Source organism: Panthera leo, chromosome A3 (genome assembly GCF_018350215.1).
Source record: "Panthera leo isolate Ple1 chromosome A3, P.leo_Ple1_pat1.1, whole genome shotgun sequence".
NCBI lineage: Eukaryota > Metazoa > Chordata > Mammalia > Carnivora > Felidae > Panthera > Panthera leo.
Genome location: NC_056681.1, coordinates 309,663 through 333,016, shown reverse-complemented (window position 1 = coordinate 333,016; position 23,354 = coordinate 309,663). Strand labels below are relative to the sequence as shown.

The 23,354-nt window shown below is 62.2% G+C and overlaps 3 protein-coding genes across 9 annotated transcripts; 1 reads left to right on the top strand and 2 right to left on the bottom strand.

Moving 5' to 3' along the window:
* TCEA2 (transcription elongation factor A2) lies at positions 1-8,618 on the top strand. The gene is made up of 10 exons (XM_042930364.1): positions 1-246; positions 3,258-3,320; positions 3,644-3,749; positions 4,815-4,905; positions 6,095-6,225; positions 6,505-6,561; positions 7,023-7,177; positions 7,248-7,394; positions 8,004-8,075; positions 8,269-8,618. Exons 1-10 carry the CDS (start codon positions 175-177, stop codon positions 8,275-8,277), a joined length of 903 nt encoding a protein of 300 aa, XP_042786298.1. The 5' UTR covers positions 1-174; the 3' UTR covers positions 8,278-8,618.
* A 577-nt stretch (positions 8,619-9,195) lies between these two features.
* On the bottom strand, positions 9,196-14,974 carry RGS19 (regulator of G protein signaling 19). Of its 3 annotated transcripts, XM_042930365.1 has the most exons (6): positions 14,641-14,912; positions 12,104-12,201; positions 11,814-11,935; positions 10,408-10,482; positions 10,090-10,324; positions 9,196-9,999 (listed from the first exon to the last, which is right to left on the bottom strand). In XM_042930365.1, exons 2-6 carry the CDS (start codon positions 12,131-12,133, stop codon positions 9,808-9,810), a joined length of 654 nt encoding a protein of 217 aa, XP_042786299.1. In that variant the 5' UTR covers positions 12,134-12,201; positions 14,641-14,912; the 3' UTR covers positions 9,196-9,807. The 3 variants fall into 3 exon arrangements, with proteins under 3 accessions (XP_042786299.1, XP_042786301.1, XP_042786300.1); XM_042930367.1 differs by lacking the exon at positions 12,104-12,201 and having other exon boundaries at positions 14,641-14,974; XM_042930366.1 differs by lacking the exon at positions 10,408-10,482 and having other exon boundaries at positions 14,641-14,911.
* A 4,046-nt stretch (positions 14,975-19,020) lies between these two features.
* Positions 19,021-21,508, bottom strand: LKAAEAR1 (LKAAEAR motif containing 1). 5 transcript variants are annotated; one of them, XM_042930359.1, is made up of 5 exons: positions 20,805-21,508; positions 20,082-20,186; positions 19,528-19,929; positions 19,218-19,340; positions 19,021-19,135 (listed from the first exon to the last, which is right to left on the bottom strand). In XM_042930359.1, the coding sequence occupies exons 1-5, from the start codon at positions 20,988-20,990 to the stop codon at positions 19,082-19,084; spliced, it is 870 nt and encodes a 289-aa protein (XP_042786293.1). In that variant the 5' UTR covers positions 20,991-21,508; the 3' UTR covers positions 19,021-19,081. The 5 variants fall into 5 exon arrangements, with proteins under 5 accessions (XP_042786293.1, XP_042786295.1, XP_042786294.1 ...); XM_042930361.1 differs by having other exon boundaries at positions 19,021-19,119; positions 20,807-21,502; XM_042930360.1 differs by having other exon boundaries at positions 19,021-19,119; positions 20,814-21,502.
* Positions 21,509-23,354: the final 1,846 nt, after the last annotated feature.

The window sequence follows — 23,354 nt, the reverse complement described above, 5'->3', positions numbered from 1 at the left end:
CAGGATGCAGCGCGGCGGCCGCGGGGGCCGGGGGTTTGAACGGAGGGTCTCCCGCCCGCGGCTGGGCTGCGTCGGCTGCGACGGGTGCGGGAGGCGGCGACGGCCGGGGCAGGGGGTCTAGGCCCGGAGGCTGAGGCTGGCGCGGCGGGCGCTGGGGGCCCTGCCCCCGTGTCGATGATGGGCAAAGAAGAGGAGATTGCGCGGATCGCCCGGAGGCTGGACAAGATGGTGACCAAGAAGAGTGCGGTGAGGGGCGCGGGCCGCCAGGACCCCGGGACCCCCGCCCCGCCGACCCCTGCCGAGCCTGCCGAGCCCCCTTCAGGGTCGGGGAGACCACCCGAGGGGCAGGACGAGACCCCGCCCCAGCAGAGACTCCCGGGACGCGGGGAGACCCCCGTCGGTGGCCGAGACCCCTGCCCTGGGCCAGCCCTGCCCTTCACTCCCGCACCCACGGCAGAGGCCGCAGTCGGGCCTGGACCTTGTCCCTGGAGCCGCCCTCTCTGGACTCAGACCCCAGCTACCAGGCTGAGATCCCGCAGACCTGAGACCCGTCTCCTTACTTGCCCCCTAACTCCGGACTCCCCCACCCCACCCCTACCAGGGCCGGCCAGCGGAAGCATTCCTCGGTCCCGCCCCTCAGGCCTTGCGGAGTCCCCAGCCCGTTCAGACCTCTCTTATTGGCTGCCCCGCCCCCCCCTTGCCTTCCTCCTTCTCAGCCTGGGCATCCTCACAGTTTCCCTCTCGCTCTCAGGACTCTCCGCAGACAGCTTCCCTCCCCCCCCCCCCCCCCCCCCCCATCCCGACTCAGAGCCCTCTGCCCCACCCTGGGTCTCCCACATCCTTTCTCAGTGTGCAAGAGTTTGGAGTGTGAGATTGGACCCCCTTTTCTCCTGGAGCTACAGCGCTTAACTCTGTTGGGCCTGGGGTTGTGGCCCTCATACCCCTTCACAAGCGGGCCAGAGGCCTTTCCTGGTGGAGAGGCCCCCCTTTTCCTCTGTATCTGTCCCTGCCCTACAAGAACCAGATTTCCCTAATAAATTCTTTCCCTTCCTTAGCCAGGACTCAGCCGGCAGCAACTGGGGAGTGGGTAGATATGTAGAGACCCCTGCTTAAGACCCTTGGGAGGTCTGGTGAGCCCGGCCTGGGAGTGCTTTGGTGCTAGAGCCCCCCGCCCCCGCCAGCTGTGCTCACTATGCTGCCCGGCCTCTGTTGTCCTGTGGTCAGTGAGCCTTTGTAGGAGGCTGTGTCATGATCCCTAAGAGGAAGCAGGTAGATGGGGTTCCAATTGCAGCTCGTCTTCAGCTTTGAGATTTTGGCAACCTGTGTACCCTCACATGGAAGCATCCTTCGTGGGTGGCACCTGCCTTTAGGATGTTGGGAGGGGTCCTGGCTGGCTTCCCGAGAGGCTGAATAAACACAACCTGCCCTCCCCTGCAGACTAAGAATAGGGAGGTGGTGGAGGAGGCTCAGTCACGGGCCTGTCCGCCTGCACTGGTGCTTCGGGTGGTTTTTGGGATTAAGCAGGCTCGTCCTGGGTCCCCGGTGACCAGGTTCTGGACAGGGGTCTACACTGGGGCCAGAGGGGTGGCTGGCTCCCACTCATTCATTCATCCAGCAAGCGGCACCCCCTCCACACACATTGTCTTCATACCCCTGGGAGGCCGTGGGCAGCACAGAGCAAGGGTGTGGGAACAATCTTTAGCTGTTTCCAGAGATGACCAGAGAAAGAAGCTGCTTCCTCTCTTGAAGGAGACAGCACCCCCCAGGTGGGGACAGAGATGGGTTATAGAACCCATGGAGGGCTGGTTGGGGCCAGGTAGAGCTGGGAGGAGGGTGTATGCAGGTCGAAAGCACGGCCACAGCGTGAATAGAAGCTCCAGGGGAGATTGAAGAGGGGGTGTCGACCACCCTCTAGACTGGGAAGGCAGTCTAAGGGGTTTGGGGGTGCTGTGGCATGGGCAGTGAGAGCCAGCGGCGGTTCTAGTCCCTGTGAGGCTTCTTGGGGATTTGGGAGCCATGATGGGAATTGTGTTTATGCCTCTGGTCTGGAGCCCACGAGAAACTGACCTTACACAGCCCAAGGCTCTGTCTCAGGGAAAATGATCAGTGAGCAGCACTGTGTCCTTGGCTCTGACAACCATCTTCCTTCCCTGAGGAGATCACCTCAGGGCTGGACTCTGCACAGGCCGAGGGGCAGAGCCCGCTGGGGGTGACAGGGAGGGGGCTGCAGAACAGAGGTGCCACCCAGATTGTGGGCGGGTTGGGGGGGGCCGGGGGCGGCTGGGAGTGGGGCCAGCCCTTCCCACGGCCTGTGCTGCAGGACATGGGGCGCTCTCAATCTTGGGTGGCTGGTCAGGTTACTTCTGTCCCCTTCATGTCAAGGGAGAGACCCATACATTAAAACACAGCGGAGTGTTAAAAAGTGAAGCATCTGTGGAAGAGAGCAAAGCAGGGGAGGAGGATGGGGGTGTTGCATGGGTTGTGATTTCAATGTTAAGTAGAAGAGGTCTTGCCAAGAAGGTGTCATCTGAACAAACTTTTGAAGGCGGGAGAGTACAAACCTGTAGCTATTTGGGAGGTATTTCTATGGCAGCGGGGGCAGCAGGTGCAAAGGCCCTGGGGCAAGCAACTTGGCACACTTGAACATTAAGCTGAGCCTCGAGTGGAGAGAATGGCCCATTTGGGCATGGCATTGGCATGGGAGAGAGCTTTGAAGAAACAAAGCTGTGGGGTGGGAGGGGGCAAGGTGGGAAAGGTGGCTGGCCTGAGGGTTCAGGCAAGGCCTGGAGAGATTGATGAAGGGCGAGGCCACAGGACTTGAACCTGGATATGGTGTAGGTGTGGGAGTAGAGCGTTTGGCCTCAGCAGGGGACACTGACCTTGCTTGGGTCGCCCCCTCTGAGCGGGTAGGGGGGCCACCTCAGGGTATGCTGCCAATCCACCTGTCCTGAGACCGGACAGGACAGTGAGTACCCCGGGGGCCCCACACCTGCACCTAGGTGTGGCACTGCTGCCAGAGAGGGGCTGAGGTCCTTGACGGTGTTTCCCGTAGCCATGGTTTGGTCAGTGACCCAAAATGCTGGGATTGAGTGTACAAAGACGCTTTCCTTCTCGTTCTGACCCTCCCTGGGCACCTGACCACAGGTGGATCTCCAATTGTCACTGTTTGTGCCCCCCTACCCTTGTGTGTAGGAGGAGGTGGGATCATCCCACCAAGACCTTGAAGTCATTTATGAAGGTCCCCCTTCTCCTTCCAGGAGGGAGCCATGGACCTGCTGCGGGAGCTGAAGGCCATGCCCGTCACGCTGCACCTGCTGCAGGTAGGGCCCTGCGTGCCTCCTGCCCGGGACAGCTCCTGGGCACCTGGCAGGGCTTCCTGGCCCATGCCCTGGGCCTTGGTTGGCACAGGTGTCTGTCCCAGAAGAGACCGTCCCTGCCTTTGTTGCTGAGGAAGACAAAGGGGAATCCAAAGATAACCCACCCCGTTCCTTGCCGAGGTTCCTGGGTTCCACATGGGACAGTAACCCTCGGAAAGGCCGTCCGCCTCACAAGCTGGTCCCCACCCCCTGCCCTGTGGGAGCCTAGGAGGGTCTGCGAGAAGGGTCTGACTGCTGCCCCTCAGCCCAGGCTGCTTGCCTTGCAGTCTACGCGCGTCGGCATGTCCGTCAACGCCCTGCGGAAGCAGAGTTCTGATGAGGGGGTCATCGCGCTGGCCAAGTCGCTCATCAAGTCCTGGAAGAAGCTCCTGGGTGCGGGTCCAGCAGCAGGCTGAGAGCTGGGGCAAGGGGAACCCTGAGAAGCACTGGTCAGCACTGTGTAGGGTGCTGGCAGTGCTGTCCCTGAGCCAGGGCCACCTGGGAGCGGGGGTGTGACAGAACAGGTCCAGGAAGGCTTGGGGCTGGGGGGAGAGGCGTTCCATGTAGAGCAAGGAGAAAAGAAAGTTCAAGATAGGAGCAGGACTGCATTGAGGGTGGCTGAGGGGCCCTGCAGGGACCTGGCACAGGCAGGTGGTCACACTGAGAGGTGTCAGGGCAGCTAGAGGGCAAGGAGCTGGAGGAGATGTGGGGGGAGAGGAAGAGGGGAGAAGGTTTGGGGGGCAAGGGGAGAGGAGAGGGGGCACATCCACTCAGCACAGGGTGACTGGGGGTTGCAGAGATGCCGACTTTGGGACCCTGAGGCCCCCCTCCTCCACTCCCCACCTTCCCAGCCTCTCCTGGGCTCTATCCAAACCCTTGCGAAATGGGTCTCTTCTACTCCCGCGTGGCCATTAGCCCACGTGTTGGACAAGTGTGTTTCTCCTGGTGGTGTGGGGGCTGCTCCTTATCCCGTGGGCCGGTCCCCAGCACAGGCTAGGGTTTCAGGAACCTTGTGGGGGCGTGCTCAGTGGATGGCAGTTCTCTGTGACCCCCAAGGCCCAGTTGAGGAATGACCATGCCTCATCATGCTTCATCTGTGGGGGCTGTCACTTGGGGGGCTCCATACTCAAGGGTCACTTTGGGCAGATGGCAGTCCTCCCTGCCTGGATGGGCAGTGGGGTAGACCCCAGAGAAACCTTACAGGTGGCCTGTTTGAGGAGGGGGGTAGGAAAGAGGGGGTGGGGGCTGTCTTGGGACCTTCTGAGCGGGGAGGACAGAGGGCCCCAGTTGTGGAAGGCTCAGCAGCTAGGGGCCCCGGTGGGGTTCGGGTTGGTGGCCTAGGGCTGGTGGTCTGGCTAAGGCTATGTCTTGGTGGTGATCCGCTTCCTTCCCTGGCCTGGGCCTCCCCTCTGGCTCTGCCTCTCCCTAGCCAGCCTCCCCCTTTCCTGGCACCCGCAGATGCTTCAGACGCCAAAGCCAGGGAGCAGAGGAGGGGTGGACCTCTGCCCGCATCGTCCTCGAAGGAGGCCCCTGAGGCCCAGGATCCCAGGTAGCTTGCATCTGGAAGGCAGGTGCACACCCTCCTGCCCCCTGGGTGCCCCGTGCTCGGCAGATGAAGGTGCTGGTTTCCCTGTGCCCTGGGTCTGCTGAGGTCATACGAAGGCATCAGCCCTTTCGGTTCCTTGGAAGGGACTTTCCCCAGGGAGCCCGGCCTGGTCGGCCTCTTGCTGCACACTTCTCTTCCAAAGCTCCTCTGGACGCTGTCTTTCTAGCCCCAAGCGTCTGAGAGGTGAGGCTGTGTCCACCTGGCTGCACGGAGCTGCTACGTGTCCTGAACAGGCCTGTGGGGGGGGGGGGGGGCTGTGCCACCCCTCCGCCCCAGCTGCACATCCACGTCCTGGGTCTGGTTCTCACTGGCCCACTCTGGCCAATCCCCCTCAGCCTGGTGTCACTTTGCTTCTGGACTCTTTTTCCCTTGGGTGCCCCAGCCTGCAGCATGATGCGAGTTCTGGGGGCACTGAGGTCTCGCTGCTGCCACCCCAGAGAGGGCAGTCATGGAGACTGGGGGTCCTCTGGGGGTGGGCTGTGGCCAATAGGCTGCTTTGCGTTTGACCCCACTGGGCAGAAGGGGCCGGGGGCCAGGAAGGGCTGAGCTCTGGATTTATAGCGTGGTTGCAGGACCGTGGGTTCGTCTGCTCCCCCCTGCACGTGTTGTTTTTCCTCCAGGAGGCCCCTGCTCCCACTGACTTAACCTGGGGGCCACAGGGTCACAAGATGCAGGGCTGTGAGGAGAGAGGGCTTGGTGGATGCAACCTGGTCGTCAGGTAGCTTGTAGGGAGTGCCCAGCGGCTCGAGGGGCATCTGCGCTGGGCACGGCCATCCGTGGTCTCGGGCAGCCACCAACACCATCTGCCTCTCCCTGAAATGGCAGCTGGTCTTGAGCAGCGTGGCCCTGCATCCGGCCTCCTGGAGGGTGGAGACCGTTACAGGTGATGCGGTCCCAATCGTGCCCTCGTCGGGAGAGTACACCCCACCCAGTTGGCTTTACCGCCTCTGACCAACTAGGCAGAGGGCATGGGGGCATGGGGGGCTGGACTGCAGGCGGGCAGGACCATGGGCTGCTGTCAAGGTAGAGCGACCAGGATGGGGGGGGATTGTGGCTGTATTGCTGGCTTTCCTGGTGGGGACCGGTGTGTCATGGGGGTATACGTGGCCCGAGCGGGCCTGTCTTTCTCCAGCCGCAAGAGGCCAGAACTGCCCAGGATGCCATCGGCCCCGAGGATCACCACGTTTCCCCCGGTGCCGGTCACCTGTGATGCCGTGCGCAACAAGTGCCGTGAGCTGTTGACCGCCGCCCTGCAGACAGACCGTGAGTGCCCTGGCGGGCGCTGCACAGCCTGCCTGGGGGTCCTGACTCCTAATACGCACCCAGACTTCTGGGGTGGCCCGGACTCTGCCTGCCCACAGCGGCCTGAGTTTAGAGGGTCCTGGGGGACAGCCCTCTCCCCTAGCCGTTGCAGCTGACCCCGGGTGTGGGGAGCAGGGGGTCTCTGGGGTCACCAGAGCACCCGGATCCTGGGCGTCAGGTGCGGGGCAGGCTGGAGGTGGTGGAGCCAGAGGGGCGGCTAGTCAGGGCTGCTTCTTGCAGATGATCACATGGCCGTCGGTGCAGACTGCGAGGGCCTGTCGGCCCAGATTGAGGAATATATCCTTTGCGCAGGGGTTTGGGATCTGGGACTTTCTGGTTGAGCTGTGAGGCCAGCCGGGCCCCGCTTGCCCTGGGGGCCACCACCCCAGTGCCCTCACCGGGTGGTCGGTCAGTTGGGTGGGCTCACCCGTCTTGACCAGGAGGGCCCTCCCCAGACCTGCTGAGGGATGGATTCTGCCTGCTGGTGGGGCGGGGGTCACTGGGGCTTTGAACCTGCAGCTGGGCCTTAGCCACGGCGGTGGTGGGGGGGGGGGTCTGGTGGCGGCCCCGCCCGGCAGCCCTTCCCCTCGGTGCCCGGTGTGGGTGGGTACTGAGTTGCTGGGCTCCCCTTCCCCTCCCAGCCCCTACCCCGACAGGGCCCCCACGAGGAGGCCCTCACTGGCCTCCTTCGGCTGGCCCGAGGGGGTGGGTGGAAGGCAGAAGCACTGGCCTCTGGATAGGTCCTTAAACACCTGCACGTATCTTCCGGGACGTGGGGAACACGGACATGAAGTATAAAAACCGTGTGCGGAGCCGCATCTCCAACCTCAAGGACGCTAAGAACCCCGACCTGCGGCGGAACGTGTTGTGCGGTGCCATAACACCCCAGCAGATCGCTGTGATGACGTCAGAGGTGAGTCCTGCGGGAGGGATGCGGGGGCCACCCCTGTGAGCAGTGGGTAAGTACACGGCTTCTTGCCCAGGAGATGGCCAGCGACGAGCTGAAGGAGATTCGGAAGGCGATGACCAAGGAGGCCATCCGAGAGCACCAGATGGCCCGCACGGGGGGCACGCAGACAGACCTCTTCACCTGTGGGAAGTGCAAGAAGAAGAGCTGTACTTACACGCAGGTGAGCTGCCGCTAGCCGTCCTCCCGGGGTCCCAGGGACCTGAGGGCAGCAAGAGGGGTGCCCGCACCTGCCCCCAGTTCTGTGGGGCGGGGACTGCACTTGGGTCCGGACACATGCACTGTGAATGTGTACTGACTGGGCCGGGGAGAGGGATGGCCACCTTTGGGACCTCCTCCTTGCCAGCACCCCTGGTCCCCAGTAAGCAGCGTCTCAGGTGGTGGTTCGCTCTGGGCACTAACGTTGGGGGGCGCTGGCCTCATCCAGCACGGAGGGGCCGCGAGGAACGTTGCACTGGCAAGGGAGTGGGTGGGGTAGGCTGCCTGGCGGTGGCCACAGGACTGTGCTCAGGCCCGTGGAGGTGGACACTGATGTGGACCTCGGGACACGTCAGGGGTCCCTGGTAACGGGAGAAGGGTTGGGGTGGCCGGAGGGTTGGAGTTACTGGCGCAGCCTCAGCACAGGTCACCCACAGGGGCCTGGGTGCTGCCATACCGCCCCTACCCGAGGGCATGGGTAGCCTCCCCAAGTTGTCACTTGATGGAAGACTTGCTGCTTGGGGCCTCTTGCTGAGTGACTGATCCCTGGGCCTGGGGTGGGGGGCTCTCACAGGTGCAGACCCGCAGCTCTGATGAGCCCATGACCACCTTTGTCGTCTGTAATGAGTGTGGAAACCGCTGGAAGGTAGGTGGGTGAGCCTTCTCTGGACGCGGGTGTCTCCAGCCTGTGTGGGATCTGTGTGATGTGAAATGGGGGACAGCTATGCCCAGCCAGCCTCCCGGGACTTGAGACAAGGTGGGTGGAGATCCCAGCCCCGACTCTCGCCCTGCGGGGGTCACGGAGGCTGCGTGGTTGACGCCTCTCCCGTCTGCTGCAGTTCTGCTGAGCCCTCGTTGACATGTCTGAAGCCTTGGGCCGTGCCCAGCGTTGGCCATGGCCTTCCCCGCGTCCTCTGTCGACAGACATAGCTTCTGGAGACCTGCCCTGTGCCTACCTGGACTCCCTCAGAGGGCTGTGCACCCTGCCCCCCCCACCCTGCCTGCAGTACACCTTTCTTCCTCTTTCCCCCAAATTATTAAATGTTTCTTTTTGCCATGGTGTTGTTCCTGGCCCTTGCTTCTGGTGGGCCACGCACGGTCTTGGGCTGTGACCTGGGCCGCCCTTGCCCCCCCACCACTGGGGACGGCCCTCCTCCCTGGGATCAGGTGACACTTAGGTTTGGCCCTAGTGGAACAGAGGTGGAGGGAAGAGCCCGCTGGCCTTCGGAGGGGCCTGGTGATCCCAGGAGGGACCCAGATTCCTGCCTGTGTGTGCCCATGGAGGAGGGACAGGTGCAGGGGCGCACAGCATAAGCATGTGCAGGTGGGAGGGGGCCTCAGGACACAGAGGATCCAGGGTCCCATGAGCCTCCCCAGCCGCTGTAGCTCAGGGCCCAGGGCTCGAGGGCAGGAGGCCAAGTCTGGGTCTCCAAGCCGTCCGTGATCGGCTGCTCCAATCCGATGGAGCGGATTGGGTGGACTCTGGGCCGGAGTCTCAGTTTCCTGGATCTGCTGCAGGTGTGAAATGTTCGGCCTCCCAGAAATGTAGGGAACAGGTTGGCAAGCACGTGCCTTGCCCAACCCTAGCTTTGCGAGACGCTGTGGGGGTCGCCCTTGCCGGGGGGCATGGCACCGTCCCAAGGGCAAGGCTGAGCACAGCTGCCCACCGGGGCCAGGTGTCCTTGGAGCCCGCTGCTCCCTGCTCTGGGTTTGGGGCAATCCATTCTCTAATCTCCCACCCCCAAATGTGGAAAGAAAGGAGAGACTTTTGCTTTAAAAATATCTTCAATAAAAGATCCTATTTTGGATGGAGGAGGAATGGAGATAAATATGAAAACATCTTTTTCATTTTTTTTGATAAAATACAGTAAGGACATGTTTCCAGGTTTAAAATTAATGGAAATATAAAAAAGAAACTGGCTCCTGTTGCCTTGAGCCTAGTTCTGAGGTTCTGGGTCTGATCCGGGCGCAGACAGCTTGAATTAGAGGGTCTGTCTCCTCCCGTCACAACTAGACACACAGAGGCTCTACTGCCCACCAAAGGCATTTCTCAAGGTCCCTGGCTGCTTGGGGAGGAGGCCTAAGTGAGGCCGGTGGGTCCACCAGACCCCGTGGGAGGTCTCCCTCTCCCCACGCAGGAGCCCCGTGGGGAGCTTTTTGGGGAGAGACTGCCTGCTGTCAAGAGGCCCTCTCGCCTCCCCTCAGCAGGACCTCCGGGTCCCAGGTCCCCGGGGTAGAGAGGGGCTCCTGTCTGGGACTGCCCTCAGGGGTGCTGGGCCCCGCTGGTGTGCCGGACATCCGCGGACGCACACTGGTGCCGGTAACCGAGTCTGTGCCCACCAGAGGGGTCCCACGTCTGTGCCGCTGTGGTGGGCAGCCTAGGCCTCGTTGGAGGACTGGGAGCTTCCCTGGAACAGCAGGGCACGGTAGGTGGGGGAGCTGAGGAAGCGCGGGTAGGAGTCCCGGTGCATGAGGGTGTAGATCTGCAGCTGCGCATCGTCGAATGTGTGCGCCGAAGGCTCCTGCATCTTCTTGTTAATGCCTTCCCGCACTCGGGAGTCCAGGCTCACCTGTGGGACAGGATGCCACCGTCAGGGGCTCAGGAGGCGCCCCCCCCACCCCCGCCCCCGCCCCCAGCCCTGGTCCACAAGGCGGTGCACCTCCTTGGGGGACAGGATGGACACGTAGTCCTCATAGATGAGCCTGGCTTTCTCATCCACCACGTGCTGGTTGGCCTCGGCCTTGAGCTCCTCGCAGGCCAGCCAGAAGAGCATGTTCTCCTCGCTGTACTCGGTGCGCAGGAACTCCCGGAACACGCTTCGGCCCGCCGGGCTGTGCATCAGCTTGTCGAACGACTGCGCCCAGCTCCGCACCTCCTCCGGGCTTGGCGTGGCGCTGTGGGCATTCCCCGCCAGGCCAGGTCAGGCGCGCGCCCCCGCCCCCCGGACACGCGCGCGCGCACGGCTGGCCACACCTACCACGCCTCGCAGCTGGGGAGGGGCTGCAGCTTGTTCTCCCGGGAGGCCCGCCACGCTCGCCGCCGCTCTTCGTTCCTAACCGCAGAGGGAAAGGTGGCGCTGGCCTCCTTGGCACACGTGGTCTTGGCGCGCGCGCGCGCACACACACACACACAGATGTGTTCCACAGGCACGTGTGGCCTGGGGGCTCTCGGCCGGGTGTCAGCCCCCTGCAGGTAGGCAGCCCTGGCGTCTGCTCCCTTCACACCCTCCAGGGAAGGAGTGTCTGCACGGGCTGCCCTTCGCCCCTCCCTCCGGTCTCTCCCCTGGGGCCAAGGCAGTTTCACCGGTGCTGGGGAGACCTTTACCGTCTTGTAGCCTTTGGGACTTCACAGATTCCTGGTGTGCCCCTCCCTTCCTGGCCCGACCTCAGCCCCGACTCCTTTCTCCCAGAGGCCCCAGCTGATGCAGTAGGAAAGCCCCAGCCTGCAAGTGTGACTGCAGATTCTCCCCAGGGAGCCTTCTTCCCTCCCTTGGCTCCTCACTGCGTCAGTGCTGGCTCCCATATCCATGCCTCCAGCCAGATCTCTGTAGGGCCAGTGAAATGTCTACCGGACATCTCAAACCCAAACATCCAGACAGACCTGCCCTCTTCCCTTCCCCTGCCTGCTAGACCCCAAACTCTCCCTTGACCCCCGAAGCCCAATTGTCGGTGCGTCCTAATTCTTCATGGCCTCCCACCTCTGCCCTCAGGCTGCCCCTCTCCTCCCGCCTCGGGCCGGAATTGCTCACTGGTCAGCAGATCCCCCTCTGGGTCCACGGCGCTGGCCACTCAACAGCCACAAGCTGGAAGCCTGAATAGGACCAGGCCTCTGCAAGGCGTGAAAACTCCCAAGAGCTTCTCCACACTAGAGAAGCCCGTTAGCACGGGGAGGCCCCACAGCTGCCCTCTGGCATGGCCGCTCTGGAAGCCTGTCCCTGTCATCCCTGGGCCGAGTCTCTGCCCAGTGTCCCCCCGCCTAACAGTCTGTAGGACCTGCTTCTGTCTTGTTCTTCTGTAAGTGCCCAGGGCCAGCTTAGGCTGGATCACAGCGGCCTCATATAAGCATGTGCTGAGTAAGCGGACAAATGAGCGCGCACACATGTGGGTCGGCCAGGTGCCTGCACATGGACACACCCTCAGGCACACACCAGGCACGAAAGTCACACGTACAGAGGGGTCGGGGCAGCGGCGACGGGTCACCAGGGCCCAACAACCCCTGTAGAGAGCTATGGGCAGCAGAGGCGTCCTGCCTTCAGGTGACCCCTCAGAACCCATCCGAGGGGCCAGCGGCGGGACCCCGGGCCTTATGTCTGCTCAGCCCACCTTCCTTGCTCAGTCCCCTCCTGTATTACCCCCCCGCCCCCCCGCCCCCATCCCCACGTACCAGGAACAGCCGCAACAGCAACACCAGCACAAGCAGCAGGGGTTGCGGCTGGGGGCAGCCGGGGGGGCCGCGTCATGACTGGACATCGAGGGGGGCTGGTCTGCCTCCTCTGGCCCTATGTGCTGGTGAGATGGGGGCTTCCTCAGCTCCAGGCCAGAACCCAGGGCCCCGCACACACCTCTTCCCTGACTCCCCTCGGTGGTCGCCCTCCCGGCCTCCCAGGTGTTCAAGGGTCTCCCCCGCCCCCGATCCCACAAAGGGGGGCAGAGACAGGGGTGTAGGCGGTGCACCTGCTTCTCAGTCTCATGCGGGGTGGGCATGGGTGGGTGGTGGAGGCCGCCCCGGCTCCGTGGTGCTGGCTCCGGGACCCTCACCACAGCCTGAGAGTCTGAGAAGAGAGGTGGAGGTTCTCCCTGAGAACCTGAGACCACAGTCTCCACTGTCCCCTAGAAGGGGTCCTGAGAGTCTCTCCCTCCTTCCAGGAGCCCTGGGGGGAGCAGCCGCCCGCTTTAGACCACTCTGTTCAGGCTCCTACCTCTGCCCTCAGCCTACACCAGGGCTGTGAGCAGGGGCAGGGGCAGTGAGGGGGGGCCCCAGACGAGATCTCCACAGAAGGTTCCGGGACACCCCCATTTGCTCTGTCCCTGGGAAGCCGGAAGTCTGGGTTCCTCTTTCTTGGTTTCCGGCTCCTGGCCCCTCCCAAGGGGCTGGGGGCCCCCAAGAGTCTGGGGCTGTCAGGTTAACGCATAAGGGTAGCGGTCAGACATTCAGACCCCCTTCCTCAGCTCCCTCCGTTCTGGGTTTTCTGCAGGAGGATTGCTCCCCACTAGGGAGTCCAGATTTGCCAGGTGGCCCCGGGGGGGTTCCAACATGTCTGCAGCTGACTAGGCCTCCAGCGTGAAGGATCTGACTGGGGCAGGATTTTCTGAGGGTGTGGGAATGCAGCGGGGCAAGGGTGAGGAGGGCCTGGGGGCCTGTGGCTCCTTGGTCCTGGGCGCTGCCCCGGGCACCCCAACCCTAGCTGGCACCTTACCACACCCAGGGTCTCCCGGCCTCCCTTCCCCCTCCCCTGCCAGGCTGCCGAAGGCAACCGGGCCTGGTGTGCCGGTGGGGGAGGGGAGCGGGGGGGACAGCAATGGGCTGGGCTGTCAGAGATGCGGGGTCCCTGGAGGGGGTGAGGGCCAGCCTCCATCTCGGCGTCCACACCCGTGTTTCATGGGGAGGGCGCGCAGGGGGCACTGGGCACCAAAGCCTCAAGTCAGGGTTAGGAGTCTGATCCCCCCACCCCCACCCCAGGGGAGGCCAACCATAGATCCCAGCATCCATGCCAGGGTGGCCCATCAGTGCCCTTGGGGAGCAGTCTTAGATGCCTTTCCACCACTGCATTTGCCTGTGTCCTTCTTGGCCTAGGTGAGGACCCCCAGGGCCTGGGGTGCTCCCCTGCACAGCTGACAAGGGCCCCCCTGAGCCGTCCAGTCCCACCCCCACACCCCCATCTTGGTGGCCAGGAGCCTCATGACTTGCTTTCACTTTATTTTCTCTTTTAACTACCATCCTCCCTGCTGCCCCCCTCCCTCAGCTTGTGGTCTTTTTTTCCTTGTTTGGCCCATCTTGGGGTCTCCCAGGGTAGGGGGAGGCGGACGCTCTAGGGTAGGCATCACAGCAGAATCAGGTCAGGCAGCTCTGGGAACAGAGACGCTAGGACTGCATGTGAGCGGCGATCTGAGGCGGCAGTGCCCGAGGTAGGCACTGCTTAGGGCCCCCTTTCCTCCCGGGTGCGGGGATGCCGAGGCCCTGCCCTGCCCCAGAACTAGGGTAAAGTCTAGGGTCCCACAGACTCCCAGCGAGCAGATGGGGAAGCAGCAGCCTCACAGCTTGCCTTTCCCTCAGGGGTCAAGCTTCTAGGGAAGGGAAGGGAAGAAGGGAAGGGAAGGGAAGGGGTGTGGCAACTTCTGAGGTCTGGTAGCCAGGCAGAAAACTGCTCTTCCTCCTCTGCGCCCCCACCCACCGTGAGTGGGGGCAGGGCTCTGTCCCCACTCCACTCCCTAGCACCCGAAGGCTTGGCTCTGAATTGGAGGAGGGGCCCTGTCCGAGGGTGCAGGCCCACGTGCTAGGGGCTCTGAGGCTGGAGGCTGACTTTGGGGTCAATGTCTTCTCTCCTAGCTGCAGGCCTGGGCCTGGCTCCCTGCACCTTCCTGAGGCTAACTGGGGCCACCTGTTTTCCCCCCCCTCCGTTCCCCCCCCCCCCCCCCCCCGAGGTCACATAAGGCCTGAACTAGGGTCCCTGCCCCTCCCTCATCCTGGCATTTTGCTGGCATTTCCCAGCCCCTTAGGCTCTGGCCCCCAAGTCTGGGATGGGAGGGGCTGGACAGGCAGCAAGCCTGGCCTCTGGGGACAGAGAGGCTCCCTTGGGAGCGGCTGCTACTCTGCTCCACAGAAGGAAAAAGAACGTCCCCGAGCCCGCCCAGTCCAAAAAAAGAATAAGAAAATGTGACAATCCCAGAAAAAAATGCCATAACCTTTGGGAGGAGGGTGGACAAAGGGGCTCCATTCCCTGCTTCTGATGGCACTCAGCACCTTTCCTAGGCTACCCCCGTTCAGCTGGTGGGGGAGCCCCTGCCTGGCTCCTCCAAGGCTGGCCAGGTCTTCCTAAGCCTGGTGACCCTTGCCCCCACTGCAGAGGTGGGGGCGACCCATTTCTCTTTCTCTTCCTCTCTCTGCTGGCAAGGTCTGGCCCGGTAGAGCTTGTCTCCTTCAGGGGCCCCTTCCTCCAGGCTCTGACGCCCCCACCCCTACCTCAAGGAACTCGCCATGGCGCCCCACTCACCATCGACCCAAAGGCGAGGTGGGGGCGGGAGAGGCCAGGTTCCCTCTGGGCCCCACCCTGGCTGCCGAAGGGGCGTGCACTGCAGCAGCCGGGACTCAAGTCAGACGGCAGGAGGTACTCCTGCGGCGTTCTGGAGGGAGGCCGGCGCCGGGAGCCCCAGATCAGCTGGGGCCGGGGGCGCAGTGCCTCCCCTGCGCCTCGCAGGGTGAGTGGCTGCCAGATCCAAGGGGGCAGGGGTGGGGACGGACAGGGTGTCCCGCCTCGGCCCCTCCCCAACAGGCTGGGCGGGGGGCGGGAGACGCGGAAACCTGGGTTCTTCCGGCCCCCCCCCCCTTTGAGCAATCACTTCCCCAGGCTTTGAGCTGCAGAAAAAGGGGAACCGGTTTGCAGCGCCCCCTCCCCCACGCGCGGGGAACTGGCTCCCGTCCCGCCGCGGCCCAGGGTCCACGTGGACCCCGCGGCTGGAGTCCGTGGGGGTGCGGATCGGGGTGCCGGGTCCTGAGGCTCCCGCCCGGGACGGCCCCCGGGCCCCAGGTCGGGAGGGGCAGGGCCGCCGTCCTCGGCGCCGCGCGCGCGCACTCACCGGCCGCGCTCCCGAGCCGCTCGCGCCGCCGCCGCCGGCCCGCGCGCCCCGAGGTCCGGCCCGATAGTCGGGGAGGGGGCGCAGGGTGCAGTGCGCAGGCGCCTCGGCTGCACTTCCCCAAAGCGCGGGGCCGGGACTTCCTCGCGCGGGGAGGCGCCCGGCCCGCCCTGCCAGGCGCGCCCCGCCCCGCGCTCGGCTGGCCTTGCTCCCCACCCGCCCCCTCCCCACGTCCCGTTAGATTCGGCGGGGCACCCAGGTGCCCACCGTCGCTGAGGGTGGCCCGTGGAGACGAGGTGCTAATGATGGGGCCTCTGGACACAGGGCGGCCTGAGCTGGCACTGCAGTAGATGGGGGTGTGGTCGTGTCCTCCACTCTGTTCAGGGGGGCCAGTCCAGCTTTGCCATTCTTGTGGGTGCCCCTGAGACTCTGGTCCAGTGCCTGGGCACAAGAGCCCTTAAGACCCTGCGGTCCTATATGCTCCTTGCCAGGCTGGAAAGGACTGTATAGTGGTTCCTCCAGGCCCAGGCCTGGCCTCCCTGCGACTATGTGCTGTGGCCTGTAAAGTGGGGTTAAGAGCTCACCGGCACAGGGTTCTAGGGGCCTTCCCAAGAAAGGGGGCGTCCTGTTCCCCGGTGCTGGTGGATACTGGCAGTATGGGTTCCTACATCTGGAGTCACCAAATGTTCCTGTCTGTGGGGCCTGAGTCTTTTCCAACCCCTCCAGTTGCCCTGAGATGTCCTCAAGCTTAAAGCCACACCCTCCCTTTTGCAACGAATGCCCTGTCCCTTCTCTTTGGCTGACTCTCCTGATATTTTATGCTCTGTTACAGCTGTCAGTTAAATTTCTTATCCTGGCATGCTTTGGGCCAGTGCCAGAGCAGCCCTGACGCTGCTCTGGAAATGGGCTGCAGAGTGTCTGCGTCCCCCTGGCCTTGGACCATGTGCATCTCCTGTCCCCAGTGCAGGGACTCAGCTTGGTCAGTTCCTGATGCCCGGGTCCCGCTCACAAAATGCCTTCCAATTGCACAAGCCGATATGCACACGCTTTTCAGAACTCTTCTTCAAGATGTAAAGGGAAGTGGAGATTTTGTATGTGCTCTTCATTCGGCGATCATCTGGGTGCTCCCTGTGCGCCAGGCAGTGGCACCTAACAGTAAGTCAGATAGGCCAGCCCTGGAGCAGACAAGAAACAGACTGGCAGACTGGGTGAGAGGTGAGGAGGGCTAAGGAGAGCCATACAGCCGAGGAGGGGGGTGTCCTTCAGCAAAGGACGGTGTTGGCAGGACAGCAGTGCAGGGGCCTGGGAGAGTGGGGGCCGCGCTGGAGGAGAGGGTGGCACAAGGTCAGGGAGGCGAGAGGGGCCCTGGAGGCTGGGGTGCCTCTTGACGCTGTGTGCCCAGAGGCCTCGGCCGGCATGGCCACAGAGCTAGCTGGCTGACGGGCTGGCCAGGGGAGGCCAGAGGCCAGAAGCTTCTTATTTAACCTAGGTAACAGTCCTGAGAGGTAGGTCCTACAAGGACAGGTCAGCACCTGGTCAGTGTCACACAGCCACACCGATCCCACAGTGTTTGGTGTGGAGTGTCCACCCACCTCCTGAGAGATGTGTGGGGCAGCTGACCAAGTGTGGGGTCACACGCTTCTCCCTGCACTCATGCCACTCTACACCGTCTCTGCCCTCCCGGCCCTCCATACACTGTACCTCCTCCGGCCACTTGGCTGTGCACTCTTTTCCCCTTGCCCTGGCCTTTCTGGGTCTCCTGCACCTCCTCCGGTGAGCCTGTCTCAACAGAGAGTGCCCCATATTCCACGGGAGGGATCCAGATGGGCTGGGAAGGAACTGGTTCAAAGCCATGCAGCAGATAATGGTGGATATGGGACTTGAACCCAGCACTCGCTGTCCAGAGCATGAGCGGGATCCCAGCTCCAGGACCAACCTGGTCCCTTACAGTCCCCAGGACATTGAGTCCTGGCCCACATGCTGCACTCTCCCATAGCAGAAGCCTCTTCTGGGCCCGGCAGAAATGTCCTCAGCCACTTTCCCTGGATTCCTCTGCAGAGCTAGGGCCCCTTCCCTGGTGCAGCGACCCCCCCACCCCACCCCCCGCCCCGTGCCAGCTCGATGCAGAGCTACCTGTGAGGCCACCCTCTTGCTGGTCTTCTCAGGGCTTTGTGTGTCTATCTTGTGCCTCTGTCCTCTTGTGTTTGCCTGATGCAGAGTGACCATACCCTTATGGGGCACTCACTGTGTTCACTCACAGCCTGGTGAGACCCTCCAGATCTCTATTTTAAAGATAAAGAAATGGAGACTCAGACAAGTGACGAAATGAAATACGTGTTTACCAAGCAGAGGAAATCATCCTAGGTGATCAGCACATCCCCAAGGGACAGGATGCTTTGGTCCATATCACAAGGGGGCTTGGCCAGGGGAGTCAGGGCTGGCTGTCAGCCTCCTCGTTCGTGTCCGGGTGTAAGTGGCCACCACTCCTGGACAGAGATCTCTGTCCTCAGCCCAAGCCACCTTCTCTTCCCCTGTTTCTCCTTCCCCCTCTCTGCCTAAAGATCAGCCCCCACCCACAGCTGCCACACACAGCCCTCCCCTCCCTCCCAGAGCTGCCACAGAAGCCAGCTTCCACACACAGTTCTGGGCTTGGATCAAGGCCAGGGCAGCAACAGCCTAGAATGGGTGAAGGGTCAGGTGCAGGGGGAGAAGGGCTTGCTGAGGGCTCAGAGGGCCCACATTCCCATGAGGCTAGGCCCCCGTCCTGAGCCGGGTCAGGGAGGGGCACTGACCACCACTGAGCAGGAGTCCTTGTTGGACCCTGCTCTGACCTCTGCGGGTAAAGCATGACCCGCCCCCCCCCCCCCCCCCAGGATCAGTTCTTTGCTGTGGGCCCACTCAGCGGGAGGCCCACTCAGACATGACCTGTCTGAAATCTTTCAGCCTCCACCTCTGGAGCCCGCTAGGGACCAGGAGGGAAGAAAAAGGAAAGGTGGCCAAGTTCCAGGCTCTACAAAGAGCTTGTGTCTGGGAGAAGAGTAAGCTCTCTAAGGGGAGACATATCCAGAAACTTGGGAGACTCTTCAGAGTCCAGAGGGTTTGCAGGAAGTGGGTTTGTCAGAATGGGACACGGGGGGGGGGGGGGGGGGTCCTTCCCGTATGCGCGCGCGTGTGTGTGTGTGTGTGTGTGTGTGCGTGCGCGCGCGTGTGTGTGTGTGTGCGCGCGGCGTAAGGGGGATCGAGCAGAACTGAAGAGGTCATTCAGGATGGTAAGGTGGTTTTCTGTGGGGTAGTGCAGGCCTCCCTGAGGGGGTCTCCCCTTCCCCAGTCTCCATCCTCTGGAGGGCCTCCTGGGCGGCTGGTTCCAAAGACCACCTTTGGCTTGTGCACTCTCCCTGCCCAGAAGGCCACCCTCCTCTCTGATCCCTGATGGAATGACCTCCAACCCGGGGTCCCACTTGGGCCCCACTTTCTCCCTGAGGTTGCTCTTATTCTGGAGGTGTGACCGTTGCCCATCAGATTCTTACTCCTGTCCCCTCAGACTGGGGGCTCTCACAGACTTGCAGGGCACCAGGTTGCCGGATGGGGACAGCCCCAGGGCTTGAGGGATCATCAGTGTCCTCTGCTGATCTGACGCCTGGCCACTTGCACACTTCTACTTTGTTGGAGGGGCCCCACTCTGTGTCTCCCGATGTCTGTGACATCGGACGCAGAGAAGGCGGCATCCACACCCGCCCCCCCCCCCCCCGCCTCCCTCCCCGGGGAACCTGGAGAGAGGGGGCTTAATGACCAGGCGGCGCTTGAACCGTGAGAACTTTATGTGGAAGGGTGGGGCCGCGTCAGCGTGGGAAGACGCTGCCGTCAACTTTCTCCTCCAGGATGGTCTCCACGCGCCTCCTCTGTGGGCGAGAGCGGCTGGAGCCAGGTGTGCGGGGACGCGGGCCGGGATGCACCCCCCCCCCCCCCGCGCTCCACCCCCTCCCGGGCTTGTGGGCACCTCTTGACGATCCAGGGGGTCCGGGATCCGCGTGGGCTTCAGCTGCGGCGGTAGGAACAGCTCCAGCCGGATGGCGGCGCGCGCGGACTTCTGCTGCCAGGTGAGGAGCGAGATCTCCTCCGCCTGCGGGTCGCGGGGCGGGGGTTCGGGTCTCCAAGCCTCCGCGATGTTTTGCCCTAGCTCCGCCCGCCGCCTCCTGCAGGGCGCCCCCCACCCCCACCCCTTTCCTCGGGGCACACGGGCTGGTGTCCCCTCCCCGCCCCGCAACCCTCTCGCCTGCGCGCCCCTTCCTTCCGGCCCCGAGCCTCACCCGCATGCGGATGTAGCGCAGCCGCAAGGCGCGGATTCGTCCCCGGGCCTCGGCTGCCTTGAGGACGCCGAGGAGCCGGTCCTGGCGCACGCCGGGCGGCTCCGGTGACTGCGTCCACGCACGCGGGTCGGGCATACGGCTCCCCAGCTCCACTGACTCGCGCGGGAAGATAGAGGCGGCCGCGCCCACGTCCTCAAGCTGGTCACCGAAGAGCAGGTGGCGGTGACGCTGCGCGGGGCTCATGGCCGCCAGCTCCTCCAGCGTCAGGGCCCACCCTGGCTTGGGGGGCTGCGCCGCGGGCGCCCCCCGGGCGCGTTCCTCAAGGGACCCCTTTCCGGTTCGCTCCCGCGGGCCCCGGAGCCCGGCCTCCTTCTCTGCTGGCGACTGCATGCTCGACCCGCTCTGCCGAGGGAAGAGTGAGTCCCACTGGCACCGGCCCGGCCCCCCCCCGTGCGCTCCCAGTTCTGGCCCTTCTAGATTCCCCGCAGCTGGCCTTAGGTCCTGCGTCTGCAGACTCAGCACCTCTGGGCAGGCCTAGCACCCGTCCTCCTTACCCCTGCTGTCAACCAGACATTTCTGATCCGCTGAGTTTCAGGAAATTCCCTTCCTGCCCACCGGCTGGTTCTCTGTCCACTGAGAAAATGCGGAGACCTGGGGCCCTACCCAGGGTAGAGAACATGTTAAGCTTGGCAGGCCCTTCCCCACAATTCTGGGACCCTCAGTGTGCCCCAGTCCCCCATGTCTGTGGTTGACGGTCAGTCGGCAAACCCCCAGTCTTCCCCCGCTCCCGCACTGCAACCCCGGGAGGGGGGGGGGCGGGTTGCTCTACTCGGCCTTAGTGTTAGGGGCTGGAGATGAGAGTCGGTGGGCTTCCGTTTTGCCCTGGGCAGAGGACTCATGTCCTTCTGGGAGGTGTGTGTCTGTGGGAGGCCGAAAGCAACTTGGACAGTTGCTGCCCTGGACGTGTTTGGGGGGAACCCTGTCTTCCTAGCCTGTCCCCTGCTGGGTCTAGATGAAAGCAGAGCCCACGGAGGTGATAGGGCGGGGAGGGCCCACGAGAGAGGAGAGGGGAACGCCCAGGGGGCCTGGTTCAGCCCTGCAGGACTTCTTCCTTCCAAGCCCACAGCACCTCAGGCCCCGGACCCTGGGCCAGGTTCTGGCCCACTGTGGGCCGCAGGCACAGCCACATAACACGGCATTTGCCGGAGGCCATCACCCTCCCCCAACTCATTCTTGCTACATTGGTCGAGGGGCCGGCTCTTGTCCCCCATCCGTACACCCCATACTTTCCGCCTTCCGGGGTCTGAGCCTCCAACTGAGCCCTGACTCTCCTGGACTTGTTGACGCGGTTGCCTGGCAACCGGGAGTCCCGCCCTCCCCCTGCACGGCGGGGGCGGGCCTGCCCCTGGGGAGGGAGGGGCACCGGCAGACTCAGCATCCAGGTGCTTGGAGGGCGCCCACATCCGACGGGCGAAATCCCTGCAGCAGACCCGAGGAGGTGACCGCCAGTTTTTCCAGCCCGGGTGCCCTTTCTTTCCTTTCTGGGAGCCCCAAACGTACTCTTCTGGGAGCTGTGGTCCCAGCTTCCAGGCTGGAGAAGTCTTTGGGGAGTGGCTTTGGGGGCAGAGGGCGTAGCAATGAGACCTTCCTGTCTGATACGCGTTCTCCGCTGCTGGACCCAAAAGGGCTCTCACCGCCACTGTCGTTCACAGGGAAGGGAAACTGGGGCAGAGCTCAGGAGGACACCTACCCTCTTCCAGGTCAAGTTTGGAGTCTCAGGGGTCCCGCAAGACCGGAGCCAGGTTTTCCCGAACTCTAAATTTCTGGGTCCTGGGTCCTATATTTCTGTAATGTATTTGTTAGTGTCATCATATTTCATAACTAACTCACTTCTCAATTTATTAATTCTATAACTCATGCATGCACTCATCAGTTTATTCTAGAATTCATTAATTGAGGGGCCCCTGGGTGGCTCAGTGGGTTAAGCATCTGACTTCACTCACAGTTGGTGAGTTTGAGCCCTGCATGGGGCTCTCTGCTGTCAGCACAGAGCCCACTTCGGATCCTCAGTCCCTGCTCTCTCTCTCTCTCTCTCTCAAAAAATAAATAAAAACATTAAAAAAAAAAACCCTTTAGAACTCATTAATTCATGTGCTGGTGCTACATTAGGCCAAAATTGTTGCATTAAGTCCACAATTCGTTATGGTGCATGCACAACTCTCCCCTTCATTCACGGTTGTGTGCCAAGGATGATGATGCCTTTTTGGGGGTTCAGGACCTGCAGCCCTGAGGTGGGAACTGTCCTGGGGATGGGGTCTCAGCTGAGACCTGGCCTTTGTGCACGAGGGTGTTGACGGTTCACCTTGTTTTTGGGAGCTTCCTCTGGCTTCCTGGTGAAAGGGTAAACTATGACTTTGTGCCCCTGTACATCAGAGCCTGCACCAGCCCCAAGCTCCATGGAATGACTGTCCATCCTTCTGGCCCCCAAGGCTTTGCACAAGCTGTTCCTGGGGTGCTGCCCCTTCCTGCCCAGCACGTGCCTTTGGGGTATGGTCTGGGCCTTGGGATTCAGCACCAGCCTTGGGGCTTGTTGAAGACACAGGCCTCTGGGATCCAGAAGCAGCAACGGCTTAGGGAGTCTGACGTAGCAGGCCACTTCCTCCAGGCAGTCCTCCCGGATACCCACAGTCAGGCAGGGGCTGCCTCAGGTTCAACTCTGTGCTCCCACCCTGGTGAGTGCTGTGAGACGGGGATCTTGGCTCTCCTCTCAGCTTCCCAGGTCTGGGCCAGGAGCATTCGCAGAAGGGGAGTTACTTGCTGGCTTCTGGCAGTGGAGGGGGGTTTATGGGGCCAGTGGGAGCTGCTCTCCTGCAAGAAGGGACTTGTAACTTTCCCTCTGTTTTTGTAGGACTGAAAACCTTTGATACCCCTCCTCCCTAATCCTTGGAGGGCTTGGTGCCTACACAGCTCATATTCCTGAAAGCAGCTTCTTCGGGCTCCTCCTCTGCACGCCCTGCAGTTTCCTGGGGAGGGGGGCGGGAAGGGGGGGTGGGACGGGGATCTCCAAGTGTCTAGGGCCCAGTAGCTGTGCGAGGCCACCAGGTAGGTGTCTCCCACCTATTTCTGTGCCCAGGACTCGTCTGTTTTTCAAGGGCTGATGGGAATGCTGGGATCTAAAAGCATTTTGACTGCTGCCAAAGCCTGAGAATAAAACTCCAAAAAAAATTAAGACACTTGTGAAGTGACTACAAAATTTAACATTATATTGAAAATGTACAGGTCAATTCTTTTGTTGCCATATATAAATATTATAAAGTTAAAATCACACAAAGTAATTTATTATGATGAAACTCACAACCGATAAAATCCTTCCATTTTGGTTTTTTCTTAGGGGCACCTGGGTGGCTCAGTAGGTTAAGCATCTGACTTTTGATCTTGGCTCAGGTCATGATCTCACAGTTTGAGGGTTCGAGTCCCACACTATCAGCGTGGAGCCTGCTTGGGATCCTCTCTCTCTCTCTCTCTCTGTCCCTCCCCTGCTTGTGCTCGTGTGCACATGCACGTTCTTTCTCTTTTAAAAAAATGGATGAATAAACTAAAAAAAAAATGTCCTTGGAGGTGTCTGGGTGGCTCACTGGGTGGCTCAGTCTAAGCATCAGACTCTTGATTTCGGGTCAGGTCATGATCTCTGGGTTTGTGGGATTGAGCCCCGCGACGGGCTCCCCACTGAGCATGGAACCTGTTTGAGATTCTCCTTCTCTCTCTGCTCCTTCTCTGCTTGGGTGTGCACTTTCTCAAAATAAATAAGTAGATAAACTTGAAAGAAA